The sequence below is a fragment of the Bombina bombina genome, chromosome 5 (genome assembly GCF_027579735.1).
Source record: "Bombina bombina isolate aBomBom1 chromosome 5, aBomBom1.pri, whole genome shotgun sequence".
NCBI lineage: Eukaryota > Metazoa > Chordata > Amphibia > Anura > Bombinatoridae > Bombina > Bombina bombina.
In genome coordinates this window covers 972,503,919-972,516,585 of record NC_069503.1, presented here as the reverse complement: position 1 = coordinate 972,516,585, position 12,667 = coordinate 972,503,919, and the positions used below count along the sequence as shown (strand labels likewise).

Below are 12,667 nucleotides of genomic sequence, written 5' to 3'. Positions count from 1 at the left end.
TCTGAATTTTTCATTGTTCTAATCTAAACCGCAGTTCCTCGACATCACCGACAGTAACTACATCACTAAATTATGCTATTAACCCTTAAACCATGTTCCCCAACATTGCTGACACCTATTAACCCCTAAACCGCTGTACACCCACATTGCCAACACTAACTAAACCTATTAACCCCTAAACTGCCAGCCCGCACATCGAACAACCTAAATTAAACTATATTAACCCCTAAACCTAACACCCCCTAACTATAACATAATTAAAATAGACCTAAATTAAAGTTACAATTATTAACTAACTACCTATTTAAAAATAAATACAAACTTACCTGTGAAATAAAAATAAAACCTAAGCTAGCTACAATATTACTATTTACCAATTACCTAGTTAAAATAAATACAAACTTACCTGTGAAATAACAATAAAACCTAACATTACTAAAAATAAAAAAAACTAAGATTACTAAAAAAAATAAAACTACAATTACAGTTAGTTAATAATTGTAAGTTTAATTTAGGTCTATTTTAATTATGTTCAAGTTAGGCGGTGTTAGGTTTAGGGGTTAATATAGTTAAATTTTTTTTTTTTTCAATGTGGGGGCAGTGGTTTAGGGGTTAATAGGTTTAGTTAGTGTTGGCCTTGTGGGTGTACTGCGGTTTAGGGATTAATAGGTTTAGTTAGTGTTTTAATTAGTGTTGGCGAAATGGGTGTACAGAGGTTTAGGGGTTAATAGGTTTAGTTAGTGTTGTTCATGTCTGGGAACTGCGGTTTAGGGGTTAATAGGTTTAGTTAGTGTCAGCGATGTTTGGGAATGGCAGTTTAGGGGTTAATAGGTTTAGTTAGTGTTGGCGATGTTTGGGAATGGCAGTTTAGGGGTTAATAGGTTTAGTTAGTGTTGGTAATGTCGGGGAACTGCGGCTTAGGGGTTAATAGGTTTAGGTAGTGTTGGCGATGTGGGGGGACAGCGGTTTAGGGGTTAAAAGCTTTATTTAGTTTTGGCGATGTGGGTGTCGGTGGTATTAGATAATTTTGTTTCGGCAATGGCCGACATATTAGTTATGTTAAGTTAAATCATTTTTTTGGATCCTTTAGTTTTTTCGGATCCATTCTTTATTCATATGTATATTCTATTCTGAACTTCAGAATAGAATAATGCATATGAATAAAGAATGGAGCTGAAAAAATTAACGTATCCGAAAAAACTATCGGCTAGATTACGAGTTGTGCGTTAGGGTAAAAAAGCAGCATTAAGAGGTCCTAACGTTGCTTTTTTACGCCCGCTGGTATTACGAGTCTTGAAGAATTAGGGGCACCGCACACTTTTTTGGCCTTACCGCAAAACGACTTACGTAAACTTTGTAAAGTCTTTTTTTCTATGGGACTTCCATAGCGCCGGTATTGTTTGTCATGGGAGGCCAAAAAGTGAGCGGTACACCCTCTCCTGTCAAGAGTCCTAACGCATTTAAAAGTCAGTAGTTAAGAGTTTTATGGTACAACACAGTAACATAAAACTCATAACTAAAGTGCTAAAAAGTACACTAACACCCATAAACTACCTATTAACCCCTAAACCGAGGCCCTCCCGCATTGCAAATACTAAAATAAAAATGTTAACCCCTAATCCGCCGCTCCGGACACCGCCGCCACCTACATTATATTTATGAACCCCTAATCTGCTGACCCCAACATTGCAGACACCTTCATTATATTTATTAACCTCTAATCTACTGCCCCCAATGTCACCACAACCTACCTACACTTATTAACCCCTAATCTTCTGCCCCAACGTCGCCACCACTATAATAAACATATTAACCCCTAAACCGCCGCACTCCCTCCTCGCAAACATTAGTTAAATATTATTAACCCCTAATCTGCCGTCCCTAACATTGCCGCCACCTACCTATATTTATTAACCCCTAATCTGCCGCCCCCAATGTCGCCACCACCACTATATTAAAGTTATTAACCCCTAAACCTAAGTCTAACCCTAAACCTAACACCCACTTTGCCCGGCTTGGATGAAGACTTCTGCCCGTCTGGAGGACCACTTCGCCCGGCTTGGATGAAGACGTCTCCCGGTAAGTCGATCTTCAGGGGGTTAGTGTTAGGTTTTTTTAAGGGTGTATTGGGTGGGTTTTATTTTTTAGATTAGGGTTTGTTTTTTTTTTTTTACAGGTAAAAGAGTTGATTACTTTGGGGCAATGCCCCGCAAAAGGCCCTTTAAAAGGGCTATTGGTAGTTTAGTTTAGGCTAGGGTTTTTTTTATTTTTGGGGGGCTTTTTTAATTTAATAGGGCTATTAGATTAGGTGTAATTTCTGTCATTTGTTTATTATTTTCTGTAATTTAGTGTTTTTTTTGTACTTTAGCTAATTTAATTTAATTTAGGTAATTGTATTTAATTTAGTTAATTTATTTAATTATAGTGTAGTGTTAGGTGTTAGTGTAACTTAGGTTAGGTTTTATTTTACAGGTAAATTTGTATTTATTTTAGCTAGGCAGTTATTAAATAGTTAATAACTATTTAATAACTATTCTACCTAGTTAAAATAAATACAAACTTGCATGTAAAGAAATAAAAATAAATCCTAAGATAGATACAATGTAACTATTAGTTATATTGTAGCTAGCTTAGGGTTTATTTTATAGGTAAGTATTTAGTTTTAAATAGGAATTATTTAGTTAATGATAGTAAATTTTATTTAGATTTATTTAAGTTAGTGGGTGTTAGGTTCCATTGTAACTGTGCCCATTGACGAACTGCTTACGTGGATAAGTATTACTCTCCTTTTGAATATTAAAGGCACCGCCCGATGCGTGTGTTATGTAACTATCCGCAACAATTGTGGCACTTGGTTCATGGAACTGTTGTATAATCAAGCTATATGTGGTTTGCTTTGAATCATCGTCATTGAGGGCAACTGGTGGAACATTATCAAATGCATTTATGTTTCAGGAAATCATTACTTGCTTACTGAGGAACTGTGTTCGATCTTATGCTGATTTCAATCTGTGCACTATATAACTGCTTGACTTTACATCTCTCTGGATCAGCTTCTTTGTCCTGCTCACTGCCTTTCTGCAATACTTACGCTTTAAAATCTTAATGCCTGGCTGTGCTGCTTTACATATATACATCTGCAGTTTACTGGATTTATCTACCAATTATCTACATAATCTTGCTCTGTTTGCAAAAGGGGGACCCCATGCTGTGTGTGAGTGTATGTATGAATGGTTTTATTATTTTTCTTTGTACATATAATGAACTTACATAAATTTTTATAAAGTATTTTGCACTCCATATACTGTTTTGTTGTTTCTTTATTAATTATCCTCTATTATGTGCTAGTTTTCTAGACTTTTAGATTTCACGTATTTTGTAAACTCTACTCCCTCTCTACTATTTATATATTGTTACGGGACTCTGCCTGCTTAACCCTTAAATTACTGGATTGCCTTACCATTGCTGAACTCTGCCTGTCTGAGCATTCTATTGGTTTACCCTTGAACTGTTATACTGTTGGATTTCCTTTGTTGCTGATACCTGCCTGTCCACTTGATGACGGGATAAGAAGACTACTGGCCAAGTTTGGTCTGACAGAAAAATATCCCATGAGCATTACACTGTTGTCTTGGTTGACCACCAGGCCTTTAGTTATGTATGTCACAAAAGTCTAGCAAAGCAGATGTATTGAGGATCCATTGAGCCACAGTTATATGTTTATATATCAAGTCTTAAAATGCGTAAAATGTAAAAATCTGACATTGCATGACTGTTACTGTTATTGCAATGAGAAAGCCTAGCAAGTATAATCATATCCTCAAAACAAGGTAGAATAAAAAACTCCTACATTTTCACACAACTTATCCTATAGTTTCTTTCATCAGTGACATTTTTCTCTTAAATTAAAGATAGATAGGTAAATTTAAAGGGATCTCAACCCCAAATTTTTTCTTTCATGATTAAGATAGAGCATGCAATGTTCGGCAACTTTCTTATTTACTCCTATTATCAAATTTTCTTCATTCTCTTGGTATCTTTATTTAAAAAGCAGGATTGTAAAGCTTAGGAGCCAACCAATTTTAGGTTCAGCACCCTGGATAGCGCTTGCTTATTGGTATCTACATTTCTGAACCAAAAATGGGCCGGCTCCTAAGCTTTACATTCCTGCTTTTTAAAATAAAGATAGCAAGAGAAGGAAAAAAAATGATAATAGGAGTAAATGAGAAAGTTGCTTAAAATTAAGGAATCGTTAAGGAAAAAATGGGTTTATTCCTTTAAAGGTCATCATATTGTTTTATGTACAAAAAATCATAAACCCTTTTAGATGACAAATTTGCCGATTAAATAATAAAACGTACAACAGACATACAACCGGCTGGGTGCAACATTTGTCGTAAGTTGCATTTATATATCTGAGTTCTCCAAACTTGCAAAACCTATACTTAAAGGGACACGGAACCCAAATTCTTTCTTTCGGGATTAAAATAGAGCATGCAATTTTAAGCAGCTTTCTAATTTACTCCTATGATTAATTTATCTTCATTCTCTTGCTATCTTTATCTGAAAAAGAAAGTCCAGGACCCTGGACAGCACTTGTTTATTGGTGGATGAATTTATCCACCAATCAGCAAGAACAACCCAGGTTGTTCACCAAAAATGGGTTAGCATCTAAACTTACATTCTTACTTTTCAAATAAAGATACCAAGATAATTAAGAACATTTGCTAATAGGAGTAAATTAGAATTTTGCTTAAAATTGCATGCTCTATCGGAATCACAAAGGAAAAAAATTGGGTTCAGTGTCCCTTTAACAATTTAAGTTATGTGCATCTCACCATTACAACCTACTTTCTTTGAGCATTGCATCAGATAAAAAACTGCAAAATCTACAAGACACATTTAATAAAAGTAACTTGGATCCTAGGAAACCATTCACTTTTTTTTTATTGGGCATCCTAGATTTATGTGTCATCATCTGAAAATCATCTCACTCAGATGTTGCAACACATGTGACTTTACAACAATGTAATCAACCCCTTTAATGATATTTATTAAAAAGAGGTAAGAAACACAAACATGAATATGTTTTCATGTCATACAAATATAGTAAATATGTTCAGACCTTTTTGGATTCTTCATTTCCTCTGTCACAAAATTTAATGTGTCCCACCCAGAATATGAATAAAGGGCTGAATAGAGAGCAAGTGCCATTGATCCGACATTAGTAGTTGAACCTTCAAATGCAGCTTTGATATTATTGGTTTCACCTACAAAGATACAATGAACATCATTAAGTTTACTTTATTGAAGGTAACTTTTAATTGTGAATTGTCATGCAAAATGTTGCGCTAATCTTATGGTCCTATATACTGATCAGATATGGCAACCATTTAAATCAAATAAGCATATTATTTATGCCTCATAAAGATAAATAATATGCTATTAATTTCTATTATAGGCTATTGTCACTATTTAATAAACTGTTTCATATCTACAGTATATGCTGTGGTCAGAGTCAAATTTAAATTGCCAGCAAGGCAACACAAACGTTAATACGACTCTCCTTGGCTTTCAAACCATTTATGTCTGATAATATTACCACTTACACACAGACAATATTGTTAGCCCCAATAGGATTCCATATACATACTGACGTACAATTTTACAATTGCATTGGCCATGAATGTCATATTCTGAACTAATCTTCCTTCACTGCCTAGGAGGAAATCTGACTTTTGTTGTGGTAACAACTTAAATGGGCAACAGTCAAAATTTGAGCTTTATGGCTGCCAATACCCAATTGTGATGTCTATACTGAAATTGGCTTATGTCATTAATATATACAGTATTAATGTAGCAATTATTATACACAATCTAAATGAAACCTATTTTTCAACCCATTGTGCTCTTCAGCCCTTCAGTGTGTAATTACTGAATACACAGCTGATTACATCTGAAACTGAATGCCTCTCTATCACTTTTTCTCTTGCTTGTGGGTCCATCACCATCATACGTGAATCTGAAATAAAAAGTTACAATTAAAAATGTTACTTAAACGTATTTATTCTTAACATAAAATCATTTTCTAAATGTACATGGCTGTAAATATACTTCATAATTTAATTTACCATAATTGTTCTGTGTACTTATTAATATTTATTTGTAATACTTAAATATATATTTCATTAATATATATTTACGTTTATAGCACCCAATCTATAAATTACAATTTTAGTTTTAGTACATTTTTTTTACCTGTGAACTCTCCTCTACATTAAAGTCATATGGTCTATAACATTCAGTCACAAATGTAAATATGCAATGTGTTGTTATTCTCCACCGGTTAGACAGACCAATATACACCCCATAAAAAAGCTCCTAAAATTAAATCTACAGGAACATGTAACATTTTTTGGACTAGTAACATTTCCTTCTGGCCTCGTAACGTTAAGCCCCTGACTAGTAAACTACAATGATATTTTCCAACCCTGTATGTATGTATATTATTATGTCTGTAAGTACTGGTGAGCACCCAGGGCAGTGAGTTTTGCAAGCTCATTGGATGTGTACCCAATCCAGTTTGAGAATGCAGTCCATCTCTATGAATATATATATGTGTGTCTATTCTGCTGACAACTGACCTCCTTCTATTTCATGCCATTTCTTTCTAAATGCCATGACTTACAACTTACCGAGTTGCTTACTTGCTTACATGCTTATATACTTGATGCTTGCTTGATTGCTTACTTTAAAGCCGTTTACTTTGGAACTGTTTACTATGACAAGCGCAATTGGGCTACTACCTCACTACCTTATATTTGCCGTACATGCATAGATTCCCATGGTAACCTGCCCAGGCACAGCCTGTCAGTATACAGGGTTTGGTGCAGCAGGGTGTTGCATGTAACAAGTCATTTTTCGGGGATGCCAGATCTGCCTCTATGAATTTTATATGTTGTTATTCACATTTGCACTTTAGATGTCACATATTTGTACTTTATTCTAGGGATATATATGTGTGTTTTTTATGCCATAATAACAGAAAATGCCTATCAGTGGATGTATGTGAATAAAATAAAATAATTTTTGGTTATTACTAATTAAAAGAGTGCTGAAGTCCCATTCTTTGTATGCAAGGTTTACTATACCCTTGATACCTATCTGTTTAGTTTAAATAAATATAGTCTTCTTGGGTCTGCACCAATTATATTATCATTATTATTATATATCTATCTAAAAATTACTTTGTTGAGTTTGTTGATTAGTTTATATTTGTTTGAGACCCACCTTATATACCCCATTTAATCACCAAACATGAAATAAATATGTGTGATACCTTACAATCACTATACCATCCCACACCAGCTATCCAAACACGCTACAGGAGTTGATAGCGCAACCACGCAAACCTATGACATCATACTCCGGAGCCATGGGAATCCAAGGCTGATGGGTTGTCATCATGGGAACGGTAAACAACAATTCACAAACAGGTTAAGCAATGTCCTGGTGAGAATGGAGGGTGATCGAAAGGAATAATAATTTTACGAAAATGCTCCTCCCCACAAAATAATATTCAGAAGGGGCAGAATTACCTGAACATAAACAAAAGCGTTTATATATAATTTAATATATTTTAGACAGAGCAAAAGGCAAGTAAAAATCCCAATACTTGGCAAACAACTACTGAATACAGTACTTGGATAAGCAATTATTTCTACTATGTGACCAAATACAAAAAAAGGCCTTATTGCGCCAATCTATACTAAAAGTATCAATGGCCGATGTGCACACCAAATTATATATAATGCACCTAGAGAATGCAAACCATTTTATAACATCAATGCCCAGGGAATAGGAAGACATTTATAATCCCATTAGGAGGTTCCTGTAGGTGGGTAGTTCATTTATACCAACATACAATATCAATCATCGAATTGAGGCCCTTTGGAGCAACTGTATCCAAGTCAAAAATCCATTTGGCTTACAGCCGTAGGAGGGCCAATGCCCTGTCACCCCCCCTGTCTCAACCAAGGAACGTGATCAATGAGTATAACTCTTAGCGTTTATACAGAATGTCCTGCTTGTAGATAATGTCTTGTGACTGGTTGTTCTGAGCTGCCTTTGTTAATGGCCTGGCGTATGTCAGATTTATGGTTCGCCAGCCTTTCTCTAAAGGTGGTCACCGTTTTGCTTATATAATATAGGGAACACAGACAGATGATGGCAAAAACCACGAACCCGGAGGTACATGTCAGTCTATGTTTGATGGCAAATTTCTTATTGGTGTGTGAATGGTGAAAATTATTACAGGTCACCATGCTGTTACAGGTGACACAATTGCCACACCTGTAACAACCCTGTTTCACCTTCAGTAGCCAGGATTGGCATTCATAGGAATGCACTGGGTCATTGAGGACTAGTAGGTCTTGTAAATTCCTAGACCTCTTGTATACCATCCTAGGAGGAGGTAAATTGTAGAAGGGTAGGCTCGTATCCTTTGCCACTATCTTCCAATTACCCTTAATGGTGGCTGCTACCATTTCCGAGCTTGGAGTATAGGTAGTCACGAAATTCAATTGTGGGTCATCCTTCCTTTCTATTTTCCTCACTATCAGGTTATCTTGTGTTTGTTGCTCCGCAACCAGTCGCTGTTGCTCAATGAGACTTGGGGGTATCTACGTTGTAGAAACTTTTGAGGTCATTTCTTGTAGCTGATAGTCCTTACGGGAACCCTTGGTGTTATTTCTGACAACACTCAAGAGCTGCGAGGAACTGACATTATTCTTTTGTGTATAGGGGTGAATTCTATCATAATGCAGAATATCAGTATCCTTATGATACAATGTGGTTTGTAAGTTACCTTTGCCTCCTATTTCTGCTTTATATATCTATAAATCTAAGAAATTGATTTTCTGTAGATCCCATTCCATTTTGAATCTAATCGTAGATTTAAGAATGTTGAGCGCATTGAACCACTCTATGAGTGATTCAAATGTGCCTCAATATGAGAAACACATCATCGATGTAGCGACAATAGAATCTGATGGAGCTGTGCTGATTAAGAAATATGTTATATTGCTTGTATTGTGCCATATATAAGTTGGCATAGGATGGGGCCATGCTTGACCCCATTGCTGTACCCAATATTTGAAGAAAAAAAATCATTTTCAAATCTAATTTTTTTTCCAGGAACAGCTCCATCAGGTTCAACAAAAACTCAATGGGGGGGGGGGGGGACCAGAGTAATGCTCACTATTGATCAATTGCTCCTTTATCATTTGTACCCTATGCCTGTGGGGAATAACAGTGTAAAGACTGACTATGTCCATAGTGACGAGTAAGTCTAATTTACTGTCTATATCAAAGTTCTTCAAAAGATTATTAAGCTCAAAAGAGTGTCTTAGGTATTATTTAGTCGATTGGACTACAGGCTGAAGGAAAAAATCTGTGTATTCAGCTAAAGACTGAAAAAGAGATCCCCTGGGAGAGACAATAGGTCTCCCGGGGGGATTATCTAAGGTCTTATGGATCTTGGGAAGCAAATATAGAATGGGACAAATGGGTTTGTCCACTGTCAAAAATGACCATGTATCATCATCAATGATGTTAGTAGTATGTGCCAGTCCCAAGATACCATCAACCATTTTCTTAAAGCCCATAGTCGGATACCCTGATAACTTGCTGTATGTGACCCCATCATATAGTTGTCTGTGTGCTTCCTTTCTGTATTTATCATAGTCAAGGATGACTTTGGCACCGCCCTTATAAGCGGGCCTAAGACAATCTGTTGATCAGTTGAGAGTGCCTTAATGGCCATTCTTTCAGCCTGAGTGAGATTGACCCTACCAGAAGCTACTTTTGAATGCATATCAGACAGCGTAGACAGGCAAACCTGGTGAAATGTCTTAATCGAGGTGTGTGTGTTAGTGGGTTCAAAGGTACTAGCTCCTTTGAAAGGTTTATGTATGTAGTCACCTTTATCCCTAAAGAAGTCCTTCAATTTTAGATTTTTAGTAAGGATACCCTCCAAGTCTCATTGAGCAACAGCGACTGGTTGCGGAGCAACAAACACAAGATAACCTTATAGTGAGGAAAATAGAAAGGAAGGATGACCCACGATTGAATTTCGTGACTACCTATACTCCAAGTTTGGAAATGGTAGCAGCCACCATTAAGGATAATTGGAAGACAGTGGCAAAGGATACAAACCTACCCTTTTATGATTTGTCTCCTCCTAGGATGGTATACAAGAGGTCTAGGAATTTACGAGACCTACTTGTCCTCAATGACCCAGTGCATTGCTATGAATGCCAATCCTGGCTACCGAAGGCGAAACAGGGTTGTTACAGGTGTGGCAATTGTGTCACCTGTAACAGCATGGTGACCTGTAATAATTTTCACCATCCACACACCAATAAGAAATTTGCCATCAAACATAGACTGACATGTACCTCAGAGTTCGTAGTTTATGCCATCATCTGTCCGTGTTCCCTATATTATATAGGCAAAACAGTGACCACCTTTAGAGAAAGGCTGGCGAACCATAAATCTGCCATACGCCAGGCCATTAACAAAGGCAGCTCAGAACAACCAGTCGCGAGACATTTTCTATAAGCAGGACATTCTGTATCAACGCTAAGAGCGATACTCATTGATCCCATTCCTTGGTTGAGGCGGGGGGGGGGGGGGGCGACAGGGCATTGGCCCTCCTACGGCTGTAAGCCAAATGGATTTTTGACTTGGATACAGTTGCTCCAAAGGGCCTCAATTCGATGATTGACTTTGGATGTTGGTATAAAATGAACTACATCCATTGATGTTATAAAATGGTTTGCGTTCTCTATGTGAATTATATATAATATGGTGTGCACATCAACCATTGATACTTTTAGTATAGATTGGCGCAATAAGGCCTTTTTGTATTTGGTCAAATAGTAGAAATAATTGCTTATCCAAGTACTGTATTTAGTAGTTATTTCCCAAGTATTGGGATTTTTGTTTGCGTTTTGCTCTGTCTAAAATGTATTAAATTGTATATAGACACTTTTGTTTATGTTCAGGTAATTATGCCCCTTCTGCATATTATTTTGTGGGGAGGAGCATTTTCAAAATGATTATTCATTTCGATCGCCCTCCGTTCTCGCCAGTACATTGTTTAATCTGTTTGTGAATGGTTGTTTACCGTTCCCATGACAACAACCCGGCAGAGATTCCCATGGCTCCGGCGTATGACATCATAGGTTTGCGTAGTTGAGCAATCAGCTCCTGTAGCATGTTTGGATGGCTGCCATGGGATGGTAGAGTGATTGTAAGGTATCACACATATTTATTTCATGTTTGGTGATTAAATCGGGTATATAAGGTGGGTCTGGTTGGGTACACTTTATGTCTATGATGGGCTCTATTTGATAAAGGTTCAGATTGGAACTGAAACGTTATGGGTTAAGGCCCTCTGTTTGTATTATACACCTTGTGGATTAAAGGCTGATTGGCATAGTATCCTGTGTTGCCTGGTCTATTCCAGCATTTCAAACAATGACCCCTTAATTAATACTGGACTGTAAACATTTACTTAAATTCACCCTGTGACAGCTAATACCACAACAAATTATAACAAATCTACCAAAGTCAAAAAACCCATGAACAATTAGCAAGGGATGAGGGTTCAATTATGGCATTCAGTCCTCCCTTAAACACTGGTTGCTTAATTAGTTAACCCATCAACATTTTTTAAAACAGGAAAATGTTGAAGACAGTGGTTGAGGGTGCCCATCTAGAGATAAGAGTCACATCTGGTATGATAATTTGGATCCATGAATTTAAAACAAAATGAAGAGACAACAAGACATAGCTGGAACATGAATAGTGTGAGTTGAATTGGTTATTTGGCTTTGTGGGGGTCTCATGCAAGGTTCCTTGGGTGGGATTGTCCCTTTAGGTTATACTTTTGGGAGATTCCTTGTGATTTTGGGTGGAAGCAGTTCCAAATGTGACAATGATTTACGTAGTGGATGCTGCAATGATAGTGTTAACCTAGAAGGGGTACTGGCATCTAAGGGGCAATTTACCTTCTTCCAAAAGATAGTCCAGACTCATTTCAGTGGTGGATGTATAAATAGATTCTCCATTAATCTTTACATTAATAATTTGCAGATAACTTAGCACAGGGTTTTTCAAGTCCAATGTTAAGTATCTAACATGCCTTTGTGATTTGAAGTCACCTAGTGCTAAAAATATACTTTATTTATTAATTGTGACACATTTAAAAAGCTTATGCATATGTTTGGAATACACCCTTTGTATTGAAAAACAAAAATCATGGTGCAACATTTCTTAACACCATTAAATATTGAAGAAGGGGAGGTAATGGAATAAAAATGTACCAATTCTAAAACCATTTTTTTCCTGGTCTTTTTTTTTTGTTGGATTGGGCACCTATGGACCAATTAAATAAATAATCCGGTATTGATGCTGATGGCTAAAACAATTATGAAGTATTACTAAAATGTACACTTAGAAATTAATTATATGTAAAATATAAAATGTTTTGGTAACCCTTTTAATTGTTACATTTTGTTTAGAATCACCAACAATGGCCTAGTTTCCACAGAGTTTGTAAAGTTTGGAAACTAGTGGTAAAAACATTTATTTCCAATAAAGT

At 36.4% G+C, this 12,667-nt stretch overlaps 1 protein-coding gene across 4 annotated transcripts in view; it reads right to left on the bottom strand.

Annotated features, from left to right (window-relative positions):
• LOC128661035 (Y+L amino acid transporter 2-like) overlaps positions 1-12,667 on the bottom strand; it is a 102,122-nt gene that overhangs the window by 35,696 nt on the left and 53,759 nt on the right. For all 4 annotated transcript variants that reach the window (XM_053715181.1, XM_053715183.1, XM_053715184.1 and 1 more), the window contains exon 4: positions 5,126-5,270. In XM_053715181.1, the coding sequence (XP_053571156.1) occupies positions 5,126-5,270 (145 nt within the window). The remainder of the gene's footprint in view (positions 1-5,125; positions 5,271-12,667) is intronic.